The 18,471-nt window shown below is 51.8% G+C and overlaps 3 protein-coding genes, 2 long non-coding RNA genes and 2 other non-coding genes across 15 annotated transcripts; 3 read left to right on the top strand and 4 right to left on the bottom strand.

The window, feature by feature from the left end:
- Positions 1–241: 241 nt before the first annotated feature.
- Positions 242–1,960, top strand: Rnasek (ribonuclease K). Its single transcript, NM_001137561.2, has 3 exons — positions 242–411; positions 1,069–1,145; positions 1,618–1,960. Exons 1-3 carry the CDS (start codon positions 334–336, stop codon positions 1,757–1,759), a joined length of 297 nt encoding a protein of 98 aa, NP_001131033.2. The 5' UTR covers positions 242–333; the 3' UTR covers positions 1,760–1,960.
- Positions 1,700–3,576, bottom strand: LOC134480816 (uncharacterized). Its single transcript, XR_010055668.1, has 2 exons — positions 3,016–3,576; positions 1,700–2,663 (listed from the first exon to the last, which is right to left on the bottom strand). It is a non-coding gene; the product is annotated as an uncharacterized LOC134480816 (long non-coding RNA).
- Positions 2,112–4,873, top strand: C10h17orf49 (similar to human chromosome 17 open reading frame 49). 9 transcript variants are annotated; one of them, NR_174343.1, is made up of 6 exons: positions 2,210–2,295; positions 2,454–2,548; positions 3,098–3,199; positions 3,576–3,703; positions 3,871–4,058; positions 4,614–4,873. NR_174343.1 is itself a non-coding variant. In NM_001127521.3 (6 exons), exons 1-6 carry the CDS (start codon positions 2,275–2,277, stop codon positions 4,620–4,622), a joined length of 516 nt encoding a protein of 171 aa, NP_001120993.1. In that variant the 5' UTR covers positions 2,210–2,274; the 3' UTR covers positions 4,623–4,873. The 9 variants fall into 9 exon arrangements, 8 of the variants coding, with proteins under 8 accessions (XP_063124727.1, XP_063124728.1, NP_001120993.1 ...); NM_001127521.3 differs by lacking the exon at positions 3,576–3,703 and adding an exon at positions 4,282–4,386 and having other exon boundaries at positions 4,618–4,873; NM_001399718.1 differs by lacking the exon at positions 3,576–3,703 and adding an exon at positions 4,282–4,386.
- A 66-nt stretch (positions 4,874–4,939) lies between these two features.
- Positions 4,940–5,026, bottom strand: Mir195 (microRNA 195). Its single transcript, NR_031912.1, has one exon. It is a non-coding gene; the product is annotated as a microRNA 195 (primary transcript).
- Positions 5,027–5,281: 255 nt separating this feature from the next.
- Positions 5,282–5,350, bottom strand: Mir497 (microRNA 497). Its single transcript, NR_032144.1, has one exon. It is a non-coding gene; the product is annotated as a microRNA 497 (primary transcript).
- A 5,539-nt stretch (positions 5,351–10,889) lies between these two features.
- On the top strand, positions 10,890–15,955 carry Bcl6b (BCL6B, transcription repressor). The gene is made up of 8 exons (NM_001108279.1): positions 10,890–11,083; positions 11,371–11,592; positions 11,696–12,049; positions 12,338–12,450; positions 12,993–13,157; positions 13,229–13,359; positions 13,444–13,581; positions 13,935–15,955. Exons 1-8 carry the CDS (start codon positions 10,905–10,907, stop codon positions 14,049–14,051), a joined length of 1,419 nt encoding a protein of 472 aa, NP_001101749.1. The 5' UTR covers positions 10,890–10,904; the 3' UTR covers positions 14,052–15,955.
- Positions 11,492–12,731, bottom strand: LOC120095129 (uncharacterized). Its single transcript, XR_005490324.2, has 3 exons — positions 12,399–12,731; positions 11,806–11,872; positions 11,492–11,620 (listed from the first exon to the last, which is right to left on the bottom strand). It is a non-coding gene; the product is annotated as an uncharacterized LOC120095129 (long non-coding RNA).
- Positions 15,956–18,471: the final 2,516 nt, after the last annotated feature.

The raw sequence follows: 18,471 nt of genomic DNA, 5'->3' as shown, positions 1-18,471 counted from the left end.
ATTCCAAGCAGGGGTAGGCGATGAGCGAGAACCCTCAGGCCCTAGTTATTGCATCACTCACGCCCCTGCCACACTGTTCAAGGAGGACTTGTACAGTTTCTGCTTTGGTTTCCGTCACCGCGTTCTCCCTCCCCAGCTTGGTTCACCACACGTCACAGCATCCTTTTCTGAAAGTCACCCCTCAGAGTGGTCCGCGCCTGAGGCCACGCCCCCGTCGCTCTGCGCCGCTCAAGTCCCCAAACCCAGCTCCGGTCCCGGCTTCTCCAGGGTTCCCTTTTGCTGCTTCTACGCCGCACTCCGCACAGTCTCTAGCGATCCCTCCCTTCCTCCTCCATGGCGTCGCTCCTGTGCTGTGGGCCTAAGCTGGCCGCCTGTGGCATCGTCCTCAGCGCCTGGGGAGTGATCATGTTGGTGAGGGGACTAACCTGCGAGAATCGGAGCGGATCTGAGGGGTTCTGGGGTTGAAGGGCAGGGACCCGAGGAACCCGCAGGCCTTAGGAATCAGCAGACTGATTAAGGGGCTGGCTAAATAGCTGCTGGAAAACGAGACAGAACTCAGATCGAAACAACTGGGGAACTGGAGCGAAAGGGTGCTGGGGCAGGACCCTGGGAATGGGAGCCAGCTCTGGCAAATTTGCGGACCCCTCAAGGTAAACAAGAGCTACGGTCCCTGAGACTTGCGTGAGTTGCGTGGGGGCGAGGGGGAGTGTGTTGCCTTCGAAAACGGTAGCTGAGGCCTTGATTCCCCAAGGCTCTAATGACCGCCACTTCCAGAAATATGAAGTGTGTTTCCCTCATCTCTTCCATCTGCTCCCATGATAATGACGCGTCTTGGAGAGCTGATTGCTATATACCTCCTTATACCCAGTCACTCTTCCCAGTGTCCTACCTCGCTCCCTGTTACAGATGGCTGAGTCCGATTCCAGATACAACCACCCTGCTCCTAGCCCTTTCTAGTTAATCTCTGGTGCAAGTGTTGGGCCAACATTAGAAATGGGAGGAGCCTAGGGAGTAACCAAAGCCGTAAGGTAAGAATTTGACAACCTACCTATCCCCTTACTCTTCCAGATAATGCTCGGGATATTTTTCAATGTCCATTCTGCTGTGTTAATTGAGGATGTCCCCTTCACAGAGAAAGATTTTGAGTAAGTGGTCGGGTACTTGGGCGAGTTGGGCGTAGATGAGAAGTAGCATGGTTTGGGTTTATGTGGAGGACACTTCTGAAGACTGGACATTTATGGCCCTAGGCTGGGGACTTCAAGGGCTGCTCTTTACAAAATAAGTTTAATGGCAAACGTGTGCTTCACACGCAGGGTCCTACTTTCAAACCCCAGGATGAGGGCAGGAGGGGTGGAGGGGGACTTAGGAGCAGTCTTGCAAGTCAGGTTTCCTTGGTTACCCCCAGCCCACCAGCTTAGATGTGGTCTCTTCCAATATTTTGCCTTCCTGCTCCTTAGTCTACCTCTGTAAAATGGACACCATGATAGAACTCAGCTGGTATGATTCTCGGAAAGACTAGTAGAAGTCAAAGTGCTTTAGCATGGCGTCTGATACATAGAACTTGCATATTGGATGCTCTGAATGGTTTACATTTCCCTGCTCACTCGCCACCTTCAGGAACGGCCCTCAGAACATATACAACCTGTACGAGCAAGTCAGCTACAACTGTTTCATCGCCGCGGGCCTCTACCTCCTCCTCGGGGGCTTCTCCTTCTGCCAAGTTCGTCTCAATAAGCGCAAGGAATACATGGTGCGCTAGAGCGCAGTCCGACTCTCCCCATTCCCCTCCTTATTTAAAGACTCCTCAGTCCATCTGTTCCACTCATCTGGTGTCCTTTGGGACTGTTACCCTGGCGAGACGTCATCCCTGGCCCTGCAAAACTGCTGCCCAACCCCTGGAGGGGACCGGGGGTGACCGCGCCCTGTCCTGAACTACAATAAAAAGAAGCGGTTCTCCTAAGTTTGGTGTCTGTGCTTTCAAGGAGGGGGCGGGCCTGGGCTTGAAGGACAGACCGGCCTCGACGAGGAACCCGAACCCTTCGACGGAAGTGGAATGAAGCCAGCCGGAAATGAAGCGACGTCTTCCACCTCGTCTTCCTCCGCGCAGCGAGGCAGTTTGAGTGACTGGGGAGAGGTCGTGTCTCAGCCAATCAGCTGCAAGAAGGGCGGGACTTCCTGCGCGGGAGCCAGAGCGGCCGGCTGCCGGGCTCTCCGTGGTTTCCAGCTCGCGTGGTGGTGGCGGCGGAGCGTCTCCGTGAGGAGGTGCGCGGGGCCATGACGTCAGCGTCCACCAAGGTTCGACCTCCCTCGCGGACTGCGCTCCCTGGCGGCCACGGGAGGGTGGGCCCCCTGCCTGGCTCCCGGCTGGTGCGCGCTGGGCGGGGGGCGGGCGGATCCGAGGCTGGGGTGGGACGGCGCGATGCCGGCCCCCCGTAATGCTGCTCCGCCCCCAGGTTGGAGAGATCTTTTCCGCGGCCGGCGCCGCCTTCACGAAGCTCGGGGAGTTGACGATGCAGCTGCATCCAGTATCGGACTCTTCCCCTGCCGGGTACGTGAGACCAGACTAAGACTTGGACGCCGAGAGCAGACGTTTGGACTCAGTCACAGTCACGACCCTTTCTAGAGCAGGGAGATTTACTAATTCCTCTGTGCCTGGCCCAGCGCTGTGTAGGTGTAAATTGTTGTTGAATTAGTGAATGACAGGTAAAGATACTACCGGTCCACAACCCTCCGCTGCAAACCGACATACTGTCTGCCACCTACCCCAAGCCTTGTGGACTCCCTCAAACTGCTGCCACACATCGTTCAAGGGTTCTATTTGTAAAGCCCCTACTTGTTGCATTGGTTTCCATGGGTTGTTTATAGAAGCTGTTACATGATGAAGAGATGTTTTCAAGTGGCCCTGGATGCAATTTCATGTGGCTAGCGGTTTGTCCCCAGGGCTTTTCTTAAGGAGGTTCTTTTTATGAATCTTTGAAAGGTGCCCCTAGAGACTAGAGGGAAGAGGCTACTTACTGGCTGTGGACGGAATAGCCTGTGGGCTGGTTCCACACACTCCTCTGCCATTTTTGCTATCACCCTTCTCCCCTTCCGACAGTGCCAAGTGGACGGAGACGGAGATAGAGATGCTGAGGGCTGCTGTGAAGCGATTTGGGGACGATCTTAATCACATCAGCTGTGTCATCAAGGAACGGACAGTGTGAGGGAGGGTGGTTGGCAGAGAAAGGGGAGGGTGGGCAACTTTCTTCCTCCTTACCCATTGTTCTTTCTCAGAACTCCCAGCTCAGCATCTTTCCTACTTTGTTCCTAGTTTTGTTAGCATTTCCTTGAAGACTGAAAGACCATAAATGTGGCAGTTGGTTGGAAGTTCAGGAAATGCAGTGGTCACTAGGAAGGACCTGCAGAGAATTTTATTTTCAGGGTGCCCCAGATACACAATGGGTGTGTTTGATGGTGAGGGTTCCTTGGCTATTTATATAAATCCTTTGAGACTCGCATGTCCAGGGATGCATTCTGAACTAATTAGCTGGACAGGTTCTATGAGAAAGTCTCAGTCTGCCTCTCTGTCACCACAGCGTACCTGGTGGCCCTACAAATCCATACATCTCCCAGAGAATCATGAAAAGGGCCTTTCTGGCCACTCAGTTCAGGAACTCCATTCTTCATAACCAGTTATCCCTAAGTGGATGCAAAGGTTCTGAAGGTGTGTGGGGGTGGGTGGGGGACCCTGATGACTCATGAATTAAGGCCTTGACCTGGATATTTATGAAGGAACTAGAATTCCTTCAGAGTGGCCCATTATTCCCTTCCCTCCCCTCTTCCCTCCGCTTCTCTGATGACTCCCTAATCTGGTCTCTCTCTTATCTTCAGGGCTCAGATAAAGACCACTGTGAAGAGAAAAGTATACGAAGACTCCGGTATCCCCCTTCCAGCTGAGTCACCCAAGAAAGGTCCCAAGAAGATGACATCCGGTGTCCTCTCACCTCCAAACGCCCCTCCGCCCAGCAGCTCCAGTGTCCCTGAAGCTGGGGGTCCTCCCATAAAGAAACAGAAGGCTGGTGAGGGCTGTGGAGTTGCTGCCTAGGGTAGGGGTTAAAGGTCCTATCTGAGATTCATTGAGAGAATTGGGCCTGGATCTAAGAAGGAGAGACCTCTCTCTTCTGTACTCCGATGATTCCAAAGCGGGTAGAGGGTTGTGTAAGGCATGAAGCTTTGGCTAACTGGGAGGAGGGGAAGACAGCAGTCAGGGAAACCTAGAACCTAGCCTATGCCCCCTCCCAGATGTGACACTCAGTGCTCTGAACGACTCCGACGCCAACAGTGACCTGGTGGATGTCGAAGGGCTAGGAGAAACTCCTCCAGCCAAGAAACTCAACTTTGACCAGGGTAGGAGTCCTCCTCCTCCCACACTGGCTGGGGTGGGGAAAGTACTCACCTGGATGGTAGGGGACGGCCCTAGCAGAAGCCCTTTTTTGGTGCAGGGGCCTCAAAAGGAAGACTCAGCACAGGGGACTGGGCCAGTCAGTAATACGACGATCGAGGAGGTGAGGGTTTTCTTGGAAAAAAATCCTCCGTGCTTGCTCCATCTCTGTCCATTGTACTTCCTGTTCCAGACAGCCTGACCCTGGACTCTGGCCTTCTCTCGACCTCTGCTGATGCTCCTCTACTCTCCTGCTGAGCCTTCCACCTCTGACCCTCATTGTTCACCCTGGACCTGTGGATCGCCTGGGACTCTAAGCAAGGACTGCACGAGAGAGGGTCAGAGGGCTGCTGGAGCTACCCGCCCTGTTCCTGATAACCACCTCACCCTTTGACTTCTGTCTGATGGACGTTTTTATACAGAAAATTATAATTAAAAATAATTCTCTCAGCATGGTGCTGCCAGCTGCTGTTTCCTCTTCTCCTTCGCCCTCGGGAGTTCAGCCCCTTCAGTAGCTCTCACCACCCTGCCTGGAGCAGCACAGCCAATATTGGCAGACTCACTTACCCGTGCCAATATTTCTGTGCTGCTAGAGCCAGGAGAGTTGGGTGTGGGCAACAAAGACTCTACTTTGCTCTGTGGGACCAGAACTCATTATCAGAGTTCCTGACAACTAGTATCAGACTACCTGGGGATTTTAGAGGGGCTCTTTCCAGTGTCTCCTGTCCCACCTTGCAAGAGCTTCATCACAATACCGTAGATGATGATGATGATGGTGTGTGTGTGTGTGTGTGTGTGTGTGTGTGTGTGTGTTCTCCATGGTGGCCTCCCAGGGCCAGGCCTCAGCGGTGCCTCCCATACCCTCGCTCTAACACCACAGTGTGGTTTGGACGTGGCCACAGTGCCGTACAAACCACAGTGTGCTGCTGGGGCGGGAGCAGGACTGGGGTGTGTCGAGAGGAAGACAGCACAAGACAGTGCCATGAAGACCCCCACCAAGAGTGACATGGAGGTGTGAGTGGCAAACATGGCCCCCAAAAACATTGGGAACAACAAAATCGGGAACCAGCAAAAGTAGTTTAGCAGGCATCAGGGGGATAGGACCTTGGAAGATGAGTCCAATGTGATAAGCTTGGGACATTCTTCACCTCTGTAGGGACTCAGCTCTGGGGATCCTTAGGATAATGGCAGAGGAAACAGGATGGCTGGGGAAGACCAACTGCCTCCCGACAGAGGCAGGGACCTAAGGCTTCCTGTGTCCATTCCTCCCTCCCTAGGTCAGAACCCAAGAGAAATGCTACAAGAGACAGGGCCAAGGACAGCAGGGTTGGGAGTTGGCAGTCCAGAGGTGGTGGGGCTGGAACACGGTTGAGAGAGGGGGGCCGGAAGTCGCCCTGGGCCCTGGGCCTGCCACAAGATGGAGGCCAAAGGCAGGAAATGGAGGCCAGGGAGAAAGGGGAGCAGCAGAGCCCAAGAAGAGGCTCTTCTGGACCAGAGGGCAAAGTATTCAACCCCAAGTGCTGCTCCCATTCCCCATGGTCCCCCAAGATTCACGCCCCACCCACACAGAACACTCATTAGCCCATTCACCAGGCCCAGGCAGGCAGGCCCACCCCTGAGAGCCACGTTTAAGCAAAGACAAACATGCCTTTCCCCACCCCCAACCTTAGGCCTTCCCTTAGCCCTTTCCTCCTGTCCAAGACTTGATTTTAAAAAGAACCTCCCAGAAGGCAAAAGTTTCTTCTGGAAATTTCAAAACAAAACAGAAGTCTGTAAAACTCAAGATATTAACCTCCCGTATCTCATTCCACCTTTTAGCACCACCAAGCTTCCGACACACCCCCCCCAAAACTCTTAGCAATCAAAAGATCTAAGATGGTGTGTGTAAGCAGTCTTTTTAGGCCCCCCTAGTATGCCAGACCCTCTCCAAGACTACCAAATCTCCTACATCAAGCCTTGCCAAGGCCTCCTGCTCTTTACACCCTTCAGGGTCCCCCAAAACAACTGCTGCCCCCAGGTCCCATCCCAGCAAAGCTTTTGTGGAGGTAAAAAAAAAAAAAATCAAACACTATCCTAATGTCTGGGGATATTGGGGGGCTCTCGACTCTCAGGCTTTGGTTTCTATATGAGGCGCTACATCTTAGGGGTACAAGAGAAAGCTTCTTTGGTCATCTCCCCAATTCCAAGAGTTACAAGGCGCAACCCCACCCCAGCACGCACCTCCAAACCTCCCCCCAGCCGCCACGTCTCTCCTGAAATCAGGGGACACTTTCCTCCCCACTTACCTCAGCTACTCTCCCCTGAGATCCTGGTCCCCTATTTTGAAAGGAGCAAATTTTGGGGTGCATCCCTCACATTTGGGGTGCAGGAGAAAAGAGACGCCCCAGTCGCATCGCTGGCCTCCTTCCTCTCAGCTGGCTCAAGGACTGGGGAGTGCCCTGGGGAGGGGGACCCCCACAAGAGAGCTCTGGAGGGGTTCCTCCACTCCCAGTCAGAACTGGGGACACCCCCCCAAAACCCGTCCCAGCCCATCCGTCTCCAACTCGGCGGGAGAGGCAGCTGCAATGCCCCAGTCAGATTCCCCCAACACTACATTCCTCACCCCATCTAGAGGGGTCCCGGGGCCCTCAAAAAATCCCAAAAAAATCTAGGATGTTGGGAAGACGGTCCTGAACTAGCTACCCAAATTTGGGGTTCTTAGATACCCCCGTTTTTTCAGGAAAATTCTGTCTTTCTCCTGCCTCCCGCCAGCCCTGCTCTGTCCCGATGCCAATTTTGGAAGTCACTCCCTCCTTCCTCCTCCCCGTTTCTCCAGGCCCCCCCGCTTGGGGGCTAGGGTCCAGGACACCTGGCTTCCAGACCGGGGGACACTCTTTAGAGGGCTAGGGGCCAAGAGGTCAAGCTCATTGCCCCTGTCTCAAGGAAGCAGGAAAGCCCGATCCTCCCCTCCCCTCCCCTCCCCCCTGGCTGGTCTCGGTGGTGGTTTAGGGAAGCCTGGAGGACTGGAATCTGCCATTGCTATTGCACAGGCAGTTTTTTTCCTTGAGTTGGGGGGGTGGGCGGTGGGAGGGAGAGAGGGGAGGAGAGCCGAAGAGAACAGGGACCTAGGCGGGAATATCTGGCCTGGCTTACCCTCTAGCCCCTGCTGCCGTTGGGAACCCCTCCCCCCTCAGTTCACCCTCATTCTCAATCCTCTGTCTGCTTTCTCTTTGGGGCTCTTATCCTAAAAAATCAGGGTGCAAAATTCACCCCCTTGTTGACCACTACAGTCCCTCCTTGCCAGTTTCAGCAGTACTGTGTTGGTCAGGAAGCACCCACTTTAACAAGAGACACCCCATCTCCTCCAAGTGGATTTTTTTTCTTCCATAAGAAATAGGGGTTCAGAGTATGAAACTACCTTTTCCCCTCAGCTCGATGGGCCATAAACTAATAAGTCTATGATGTAACACATACTGCTTTTTTTTTCCAGGCTTTGCCCTTCAAATTCTGGCCTTATTTGGGGGTTCACAATTTTTTTTACAATCTGGGGTGAAGGGACTATCAGTAAAAGATAACCTAAATCAGAAGTGTGCTCTAGAGTAGGTGAACCTCCAAATCAATTTCAATTTATGATTCATCTCTCAGCTTCACTAAATGTCGCCAGTGACAAAACACCCAGAAATTGGGCACCCCCAAACTATCCTTCTACCTGGGGGGGGGTTTCTCACAGTTTCTCCTCTGTGGGAGTTTCACAGCTAAACATGAACACAGGAATACCATACCCTCAAAATGAGTTTCCACAAGATTCAAATACAAAACGTTGCCCCCCCCCAACTACAGAAAGCCTTTGCACTCACTCCTAGCTCTGCTCTGCCTCCAACTCGATGTAATTGTGCTCCATGTGTAAAGCCCCATATTGACCTTTATGTCCCAAAACGATCTCATCCAAACCTTGGAACAGCACTTGGAAAGAGACGATATCCCCCAAATTATTCTGAGTACCCATGCTCTCCCAGTAGACCAAAATAAGAGATGGGCAGTCTCAAATGTGAGCATCAGATCCCCTCCGCATCTTTAAAACCAGCCCTGCACTTCCAATTTGCTATCAGCTCTGGAGACTAAAAACAGGCCTCACTGAGTATAAAAACGTCTATGGCAAGTGACACCCCAAAACTCCGAATAGCTAACTCCGTCCTGACATCAAAGGGAGCCCTTAACATTTTCACCTCAAAATTGGGAGATGAAAATTGGATAGAGACCAAAATAATTCACAAAGTAAAGCCACACCATCATCCAGAGACCCTAGCTATCCCCAATCACCAGTCAGTCTGAGGTTTTGCTGTGTGTCTGCTGAAAAAATATCAAAGCCAATAAAATAAACAAAATGGGCACACACACACACACACACACACACACACACACACACACACAAGAAGGGAGAGGCCTCAGGCCTAGACACACAGGTCCATTCTGTCTCAACTGCTATGCTCCTAACCCCATACTCAAAGAGCTCCTGCTTTGTACCTGGGTCCAGCAATGCCCCTCTTCTTCAAAGGAACCTTGTTCTCCTACCCCAAGGCTCCCTAAACAAAATCTAAGGGTGTAGTCCCTGCCTAGCTTCTGGATTGAGTCTTAGTTACCAGGTTCCCTCTGCCCTTCCCCCTCTGTCCTGTTTACTCCGACCAACGCTCATATTAATGTTCTTCAACTGGGTAGCAGTGTCCATCACTTTAGAAATAAAGAAACAACCCAAAGCTCTATGTTCCCAGGCTCAAGACCCCACCTCATCCTAACCACTATTTTCATTCCCAAACCAATTCCATAGGGGTTCTAGCCTGAGTTTCCTGCGGAGACCCTAACTCTTCTGTCTTCTACCTGTTGCCCCACTAAGAGACAGAGTTGCAGAAGAAACTATCAGAAAGAGAAGGCAGCTGAAGGTTTCCTGTAGCCTGAACTGAATGCATCCAGCTTGCTGGTCTGAACACATCCCCAGCGGGAGGAGACCTAGGGGCGAAGCGAGGTTGGTGCTCGTCCGCCCCCTCGTGGAAGGATGCAGACATTGCCGAGCTTTGCCTACTTGCCGCGCTGGACCCCGGCGTCCCGCCAGACTCTTAAGCGCAGCCGACGGGCGGGTGTGCTCGAAGCCCTAGTGAACTAGGACTGATGGAGAGCGTCAGGGCTTTAGGTGGGAGTCTGTCTCTCTGGATCCCTATAAGGGTTGAGAAGAGAGTCGAGAGTAAAAGGCCGGACGCCTAGGTCTCCCGAGCGTCTCTCAGTCCCCACCCGGGGTTTTCCCCACCTCCTCGAGGGGAAGCAGCTGCAGGAGCCGTCCGGTCTCAGGACAATGGAAGGAAACGAACTAGAAATCATATCCGCCCTCTCCTTATCCCGCCTGGTCAGAGCCCCACCCCATCCCTTTTCTGGACCCTGCCTGTCAATCACGCCTCCTTCTCCTACTACCTGAGACCCCGTGGGAGCCCACTAATGCTTCCCCAAACCCGTTATCACTTAGACTGTCTATTTTCTTCCTGAATCCAATACATTGGAAAGGGGGAGTTCCCTCAACTGGCTGTTGGCACCCGCCTCCAAAACCCAACACTCCAATTCTCGCTGTCCCAGGTCCTCCGACGACACAAGGCTCCCTCCCATGTTACCACCCTCCGCACCACTAACCTCCTCCCCAATTCTAATATTCTCATCCTGGGGTGCTTATTTGATGGACCAAAGCCATCCACGATATGAGCACCCTGAGATTCTGAGATACAGTTTGAGACAGAGACCCCGCCCCGAGCTCACCATCTGCAGAGTCAGAGGAAGGAAGGATACGGACCCACGGGTTCACCCCACCTCCACCCCCGCCCCCGCCATCCCGGCCAGATAAAGGAGCAGAGACCGAAAGAGGAGAGAGACCCCGCCCCCCTCGAGAAGAGAAGCCGCAGCCCCTGCAGGACAGGGGTAAGAACCAGACCTTGACAGGGGAATCAGACTTCTGAGTCTCCAAAGGGGGCTTGGGTTTTGTTGATAGTAATAAGATTTGAATCCCAGAAATTGTGCTAAAAAGAGATGGGGAGTACTGGGTCTAGTGATAGGAGTCGCGTAGATGGGCGTGGGCTGCTGGTCATATTTGGTCCCCAGGCAAGGTCTGGTACCTGTGAGCCAGGCGCCCGGGAAGCAGAGGAAAGGAAGGTAGTGGATGAGGTAACTAGAGTCGAACCAACGCACCGCGCGCGGGAGTGCGGGATTCCTCACGCTCGCCCTTCAGGCGGAGGTAGGAGAATTTCTAACTTGCTCCAAGAGCTCTGCGATCTAGCAAAGGGAAGGAAGCGACCGTTGAGGGCAGAATGAACGAGAGGAATTAAGTGGGGCTGGTGACGCTGGGCCCGCTATCTAATGGCGTTGGCTTTAGGGGTATACCAGGAATAAAACAGCAGAGAAGAGGGGGATCTGTATTAGTAATGCTTGAATCCTCTAACTTTTTCAGTAGCTGGCGCAGGCCTGGGTCGCTATGGGTTCCACAGCGGCCCCAGAGGGAGCTCTGGGCTACGTCCGAGAGTTCACCCGCCACTCCTCCGACGTGCTTAGCAATCTGAATGAGTTGCGCCTGCGCGGGATCCTCACTGACGTCACGCTGCTGGTTGGCGGGCAACCCCTAAGAGCGCACAAGGCAGTTCTTATTGCTTGCAGGTTCGAGGGGGTAGGGCTCCCGGGAACTAACTGGGAAAAGAACTAACTGGGAAAAGAACTAACTGGGTAAAGAGTAACGTGGCCATTGAGAGATAATCATGAAGGAAAACTGGGTATAGTGGTCCACACCTGTAATCCCAGAACTGGAAAGTAGAAGCGGGAGGGGAAGGGGAGGTTGGAGAAAAGCTTGGGAGAGCATCCAAAAATTGGGGCAGCAGTGCTAGTGGAGAGGCAAGACTCTTTTTGGTCACCCAGCTCCTAACATGACCCATGTGTCCTCTCTCCAGTGGCTTCTTCTATTCAATTTTCCGGGGCCGAGCGGGAGTCGGAGTGGATGTACTCTCTCTGCCTGGGGGACCGGAAGCCAGAGGCTTCGCTCCTCTTCTGGACTTCATGTATACTTCAAGGCTTCGCCTTTCTCCAGCCACTGCACCAGCTGTCCTGGCAGCTGCCACCTATTTGCAGATGGAACACGTAGTTCAGGCATGTCACCGTTTCATCCAAGCCAGGTGAAGGAACCATGGGTTTGTGTTCCCTCTGGAAGTAGTGCCCGGGATGAGGGCAAAGGCAACAGTTAGGAAATCGTGTTAATGATCCTCGTACTTTTTCTAGCTATGAACCTCTAGGCATCTCCCTGCGACCCATGGAGGCAGAACCCCCAAGACCCCCAACAGTCCCTCCACCAGGCAGTCCCAGGCGCTCAGAAGGACACCCGGACCCACCTACTGAGTCTCGAAGCTGCAGTCAAGGTTCCCCAAGTCCAGCCAGCCCAGACCCTAAGGCCTGCAACTGGAAAAAATACAAATTTATTGTGCTAAATTCTCAGAGCTCACAAGCAGGAAGCCTGGCTGGGGAGAGTTCTGGTCAACCTTGCCCCCAAGCCAGGCTCCCTAGTGGAGATGAAGCCTGCAGCAGCAGCAGCAGCAGCAGCAGCGAAGAAGGAGCCACTCCCGGTCTTCAGAGCAGGTATAGAATCTATAACTCCCAAGAGTCTTAGAATCTGGCCAACTCTAGGAGACAGAGCCATTGGGTGGGACACTGTGCCACCATCTAGGGCCAGGTTTCAGAGATACTAACCCACCTTAGGGAGTTGGCCAAAGGCCAGAGTGCAGTGGGACTTAATGATCAATAGTGGCTCACTTCTAGAAGATAGACCTTGAAGTCTGTATTTTCCAGAAAATGGGGCAGTGGGGTGGGGAGCCAGCGCCCACTCCCAATCCCTAACATTTTCCACGGCTCTTACCATCTGCCTAGACTATCCCTAGCCACTACCACTGCACGATTTAAATGTGGAGCTCTAGCGAATAACTCCTACCTCTTCACACCCCCGGCTCAAGAGACTTCTAAGCAGGCTCATCCGCCACCAGGTAAAAGGCTTTCACTTCTGGCTTCTCTTCTGTAGCTGATCCAGGTCAATCTGGACCAAAAGACCTCAGAAAAGACCTATTTAATAGTCCTCAAACTTGACTGCAGTCAGAGCCCCTCTGGGAAACTTTCACCTCGTCAGTCAGAATGTTTTTAAGCTCTCCATGTACTTCCAAAGAACAGCACAGTTTGGAAATGTCTGGCCTAGCCCAATCCAGGACCGAACGATCTGCCCAGAGTTTGGCAGGGCCTCTCTGGCAGGCTGTCACCCAGAATGAGGCAAGAGAGGAGAGAAACAGAAACCTCCACCCACTTGTAAGAACCCCCACATACTGTCAGCACCATTGAAATTAGAAGCCTGCTACTAAATCAGATGTATTTTACTGTATGGCTGTGAGTAAGCCGAATGATCCCCAGAGCCTCCACAATAATGTAGGGGTTAAAAAGGCCAACGGACCCTACTAGTGTACTGCTGTAGATTTATGGTTACCTGGAGAGTCCTCAGTAAATAACTAAGATCGTCATTGTTCCCCACCCTTCTCAGGAAGTGAGTGTTTGAGCTGCCAGAACTGTGAGGCTGTGGCTGGGTGCTCATCGGGTATCGAGCCCTTAGCTCCAGGAGATGAGGACAAGCCCTATAAATGCCAGCTGTGCCGATCTGCCTTCCGTTATAAGGGCAACTTGGCTAGTCACCGCACGGTGCACACAGGTAGAAGGGGGTCTTGGTCTTCGTGCCCACCGCCGTCTTGGAGGCATTCTGACTGTCATCTTCACTTCCAGGGGAAAAGCCCTACCGCTGCTCCGTCTGCGGAGCACGTTTTAACCGACCTGCTAACCTAAAAACACACAGCCGCATCCATTCTGGAGAGAAACCGTACAAGTGTGAGACCTGTGGCTCGCGTTTTGTTCAGGTAAGGAGCGGTCTAGACCGCAAGTGGGAGGAGCGAAGAGGGTTCCGCCCCTCCCCGAGGCGATCTCAAGGCTCTGCCCCTCAGGTAGCACACCTACGCGCACACGTGCTCATCCACACTGGAGAGAAGCCCTATCCGTGTCCCACCTGCGGAACCCGCTTCCGCCATCTACAGACCCTCAAAAGCCACGTTCGCATCCACACCGGGGAGAAGCCATACCACGTGAGTACCCTACACAGCCTAATCTTGGAATTATCCCTCATATACGCAGGGATGAGTCTTGCCAGAAGTGCTAGGTTTTTTGGAAATGAGCGACAGCCTAGAATCAGAGGCTTGCACCGGGAGAGGGGTGGGGGTAACGATGTACCTGGACTAGGTGCATAATTCCAAGGACCTAACAGGTGTTGATGCTTTTAAGTAAGGCAAGGCCCATCTCCTGGGTGACCCCAGAGGAAACAGAAAGGCATGAGTGCCAAAAGGCTGATTGCAGCGGAGAGTTGGACAGTTCCTCTTCCCGGCCCAACTAAAAGGTGGTTGTGGAAGGGTTGGGACCTGACAGACCTCTCCTCCCACAGTGTGACCCCTGCGGCCTGCATTTTCGGCACAAGAGTCAACTACGGCTGCATCTGCGTCAGAAACACGGTGCTGCTACCAACACTAAAGTGCGCTACCACATCCTGGGGGGACCTTAGCTGAGTCCCCACCATCTAAACTCCATTCGCTCCCTAGGGGCTGTGAAAGCTACAGGCCCAGGCTTGGTTTCCTTGATGGTCTTGATATAGAGTGTGCTGGGCCACCCTGGTATCAGAAACTGCTGACACCTTAATCTTGTACTGAGGGAGAGCGGGGGTGGCAGATCCTGGCTAGATCTGCCTCTGTTTTGCTGGTCAAAACCTCTTCCTCACAATCCAGATTGGGTAGCTAGTGGCTGGGGGAGAAAGGAGAGACAGACACAAGGGACTTGCTCTCTTTATAGGAACTTCCCCCTCCATTTCAAATGGTTTGTCTGTAAATATAATTTATTGAGGCCTGTGGTTGGTTCCAGGGCCTTTATTCTGTTTGCATTTCTGACTTTCTTCTTCTGTGTGATCAAAAGAGACTGGAAACACAGAAGGCGAGGGCACCACTCTGCTGGCAGAGATACTGAGTGCCTGGCTCTCTCTTTTGACTTGAGCATCATGCAGTGGCTCTTTGGTTTGGTTTTTTTCCTTTTGTAGCTTTTCTCTCTGGACTCGTTCCTTCTTTTCCTCTCTTTGTTTGCCTGTCAGTTTATCCCTCCAGTTCTAGAACTGGAACCTTTAGTTTTCCTGGGCCAGGCCCTGAGAACATGTGAGGTTGGGTAAGGAGTCCTCTGGTATTTTGTGGTGCAAGTCCTGTGGCAGGCCATACATGGCAAGAGAACTCTCAGCTCTTTGAGGACGACGGGAACCTTGTTTTGATGAACTCTGAATGTAGATAATAAATTCCTCCTTCTGAACGCTGGGAAGGTGGGGGGCTGGAGTCCTCCTGCAAGAAAGCCCAGCATTAACGATTCCATTGATCTATTTGCCTGGGTTCAAATGTACTATGCTCATCTATCAGACCAAGCCTGCCTAAGGGTTTGCACTCACCCCACAATCCTCTGACCAGGGCTGACTTAGTATCTCATGGGGAGAGACCTATAGGACCTTTTCTTATCTCTTATCTGTCTGGTTTCTGAGACTGCTCTGATGTAGAGAGAATTAATACCATTCCTTGACGATGAGTCTGAGGAATCCTTTACTGCACGGACAGCTGGGGTTGATTATGTCCCCTGGGACTCAATATGCCCTTCTTCTTTGAATGTTTTTTTTTTTCTTGTTGTTGTTTTGTGTTGGGACAGCTTCTGGCAAGTGTCCTCTTTCATGGGTGCTTGGTAGCTTTCTTACCTTAGAAAATCTGGGTCTGAGACTCAGACTGCCCATCATTACATTCCTGTCTGGGACCGGTGAATGTACTAGGACTTTACATGGGAAGGAAAGGGGGGGCTGTTTTCTACGCTGCATTTGTTGTCATTGGGAATGATTGAGGGAATTACATACTTCAAACCCTTCAAAACCTGGCTGATGGATTGGCCAAAGGCTCCTTCCACTTGAACAAGTTACCAGAAGTGTTACAAGGTTGGTTGAGGGCTGCAGTTTCTGGTGGGGAACATGTAGATAAAGATGTTAGGGACGGAGTGCCATGGTTAGATGGAGTGTCTGGGATGTTAGATAGTATTTGGGAGCCTTGATTTACAGTTCTGCTCTCGTTGCCTTGGGACCTATCTGATTATAGTACTTGGGTAAACGGTAAAAGGACTTGAATTTGTAGGGCAGAGACTCCTGAATTAAGGCAGTTCTTGTGGCCAGCAGCTGGGGACAGGTGAGAAAGCCATCCATTCTTCCAGTTCCCATTTAACTCTCCTACCACCTGAATGAATGCAGACTTGTGTGTGGGTTGGGGCAACGACAGGGGAGAGATTGAGAAGGTGATGATTTCTTTTTAGCAGACTGGACAGGCACATGGGAAGTGCCGGGGTGAGAGGTTAGATTCTGCAAGATCAGATCCTTGGAATAAAGAAGCCCTACTTTGTGCCATCTGTTGTGTCCTAGGTCTGTTTGTTTGTATGTGTTGGGGGTGGAGACTTGGAAAGCGACTCTGGAAACTAATGACTTGGATCCTGGGTTCGTTGCACTGTTCCATCCCACTAGTCCTCTTCGATGGTCCTTCCCTGCCCCAGCCTTCCGGCTCATTGTCTAGGAACCGGTGACTTCATGAAGTTTATCCGGAGCCACCTGCATCCTGCCGGTCTGAAGTCACTTCCTGACCGAGGTGGGGAGGCTTCCGGGAGAAAGTAGGAAAGAACCTGGGAAGTGCATCTGTGCTAGCCCAGGGTTCTTAATGCATGTGACCAGCCTACCCCCACCTCCTCACACGCAACCATCACCAAAGATAGGTAGGATGTGGGTCCCATAAGAACAAGAGAGGCTGGCTGTGGCAGCCACAAGGAGAAAGCTGAGTGTCTGTGTGCCCGATCCACCTCCCATTTGTAGTATCTTGGCGTCTATCTAAACATTCAATGCTTGTGTCTTTCCCCATGACTTGTGGGTCCAGGGTGCACAGGTGTGTCCCAGCCCAAGGCCAAAGGTCACTAAGTCTAAGGGTCCCTCCCTCTGGACTTTCCTCAGATGTTGGAAAGACAAATTCCATCTCTGAAGTGCCTGCACCAACTACAGGCTGTGGGTTTTTTGTTTTCCTTCTTTAGTCTAATGCTCTCCCTGGTAATCTCATTTTAGTGGCTGCTTGTATTTCTTCATTCTTTCCCAAAGTCCATAACCTAGGTTATTTAAAAAAGCAAAATACAGAAACTAAGCAGAAGTTACAGCTTGGCCCCTATCAAAAATAGGACCAGCTATCATTACTTACCATATGTTAAATGCATAGACTTATCTTTAACCCCCAGCAACTCTAAAAAAGTAGGGAGTATTCTCCCCAGTTCCCAGATGAAACCAATTGAGAAGTTAAGTCTCTTGACCAAGTAAAACGTGGTAAAGACAAGATTGGGACTGTGATCTGATTCTAAAGTTCTAAAGACCAGGCTCTTTTGAGACTCAAGTATTTTCTACACCATTGACATATCCCTGTTCATGAGTCTACGGATAACAAAACTGCAGACCCAAAGGATTTCAGCATTTCATTTTCCACATATGCACTGAGAAATGCAACATAAGTTGGTTTGGATTTGCTTGGTGCAAGGGATTGAACCCAGGGACTTCCACGAGAGGCCAAAACCCTTTGGGTTTAGAGAACAGGGCTTTTCATTTTATAAACCTAACTAATTTATTATGGTCGCATGCATGTGTGGTATTTTCGTGTGCACACACCATGGCGTGTATACGTGTGAAAGTTAGAGGATGACTTTGTGGAGTCAGGTCTCTCCTTCCGAGTTCCTGAGTTTCAGGGATTGAACTCGGGTTACCAGGCCCTCAAAGCAAGCACTTCACCTGCTACACCATCTCTCTAGCCCCTCGAGCTTTTGAGGCAGGGTCTAATATGTAGCTCAGGCTGGTTTCAAACTTGACTCTGCCTCCTAAGTACCAGAGTAACTGGGGCATGCTAACACGGCCAAGTTCACCATTTATTCCCTTAAAATAGGATCACACTAAATTGCCCAGACTGGCCTTCATTTCAGTCTGTAATCCCGACATGCCTCAAGCTTGCTGCCCTCTTACCCCAGTCTCTTAAATAGCTGGGGTTGCAGACAGGTCTGTGCAGTCAAACTTGGTTTATATATTTATGTTAATGTGTAGTGTTTTGCCTACATGTATGTACGTGACCCACATGGGTACAGTGCCTGTGGAGGCCAGAAGAGGGTGTCAGATCCCCTGGGACAGGAGTTACAGACCACACCGTGGGAGCTGACAAGACCTGAGCCCTGGTCCTCTGCAAGAACAGCAAGTGCTCTTAACTGCTGAGCCATCTCTCCAGCCCCTACAGTATGATTTCTTAACAGCATAGATTCTTATCCCATCCCCCTCTTGTTTGCCTCATTCCCCATTGGTCTGCGTATGAATTCAAACCCAAGGTTTCAAGGTCAGAGTCCTGGGGAGCCTGAGGTATAGTAAAAGAAAAGCCCAAGTCATTGCTCTCACGAGGTGAGGGGGAAGTTCCTGCTAGAGCCCTGGTTAGATAAGAGGCTGATTGCTCCAGTGACCAGGGTCATAGATGGTCTCTCTTAAGTAGTTCAGCATAAGATCAAAAAACCAAAACAACTGCTCAGGAAATGGCCAGTACTAGAAGGCTTAGAGAAAGCTTCCAGCAGCGCTGAGGGAAAAGTAGGTAGGAATGGGGGACTCGGATGGTGTGACAGCCGCCCTTCCTCTCCCCAGTTATTTTTGGTCTCAGTGACCTGCAAGTTTCCTGCTAGTGGGGTCAGAAACGGCAGGAAAAAAAATTCTCATTACAGAAACGAATGCCAGGACTCCAACACGTCACCGGCTTCGTTCTTCAGTTCCCTGCCTCCCCGCTTTATAACGGGGGTGGGGGTGGGGTGGGGAGCAATACGGGGAATTGAACCAGGACCTACTATTCAATAGTTCCGTATACCCCCTC

This window comes from Rattus norvegicus, chromosome 10 (genome assembly GCF_036323735.1).
Source record: "Rattus norvegicus strain BN/NHsdMcwi chromosome 10, GRCr8, whole genome shotgun sequence".
NCBI classification, from domain to species: domain Eukaryota; kingdom Metazoa; phylum Chordata; class Mammalia; order Rodentia; family Muridae; genus Rattus; species Rattus norvegicus.
The sequence above is the reverse complement of the archived record's forward strand: the minus strand, read 5'-3'. Positions and strand labels throughout refer to the sequence as shown.

Bases quoted from the DNA above. Each gene is read 5' to 3' on its own strand.
- Rnasek (NM_001137561.2), top strand. From the start codon at position 334: ATGGCGTCGCTCCTGTGCTGTGGGCCTAAGCTGGCCGCCTGTGGCATC. The intron at 412-1,068 runs GTGAGGGGACTA...TTACTCTTCCAG, and splicing joins CCTGGGGAGTGATCATGTTG to ATAATGCTCGGGATATTTTT. The intron at 1,146-1,617 runs GTAAGTGGTCGG...CGCCACCTTCAG, and splicing joins TTCACAGAGAAAGATTTTGA to GAACGGCCCTCAGAACATAT.
- C10h17orf49 (NM_001399718.1), top strand. From the start codon at position 2,275: ATGACGTCAGCGTCCACCAAG. The intron at 2,296-2,453 runs GTTCGACCTCCC...CTCCGCCCCCAG, and splicing joins TGACGTCAGCGTCCACCAAG to GTTGGAGAGATCTTTTCCGC. The intron at 3,200-3,870 runs GTGAGGGAGGGT...TCTTATCTTCAG, and splicing joins GTCATCAAGGAACGGACAGT to GGCTCAGATAAAGACCACTG.
- Bcl6b (NM_001108279.1), top strand. From the start codon at position 10,905: ATGGGTTCCACAGCGGCCCCAGAGGGAGCTCTGGGCTACGTCCGAGAG. The intron at 11,084-11,370 runs GTTCGAGGGGGT...TCCTCTCTCCAG, and splicing joins GCAGTTCTTATTGCTTGCAG to TGGCTTCTTCTATTCAATTT. The intron at 12,050-12,337 runs GTATAGAATCTA...CCATCTGCCTAG, and splicing joins ACTCCCGGTCTTCAGAGCAG to ACTATCCCTAGCCACTACCA.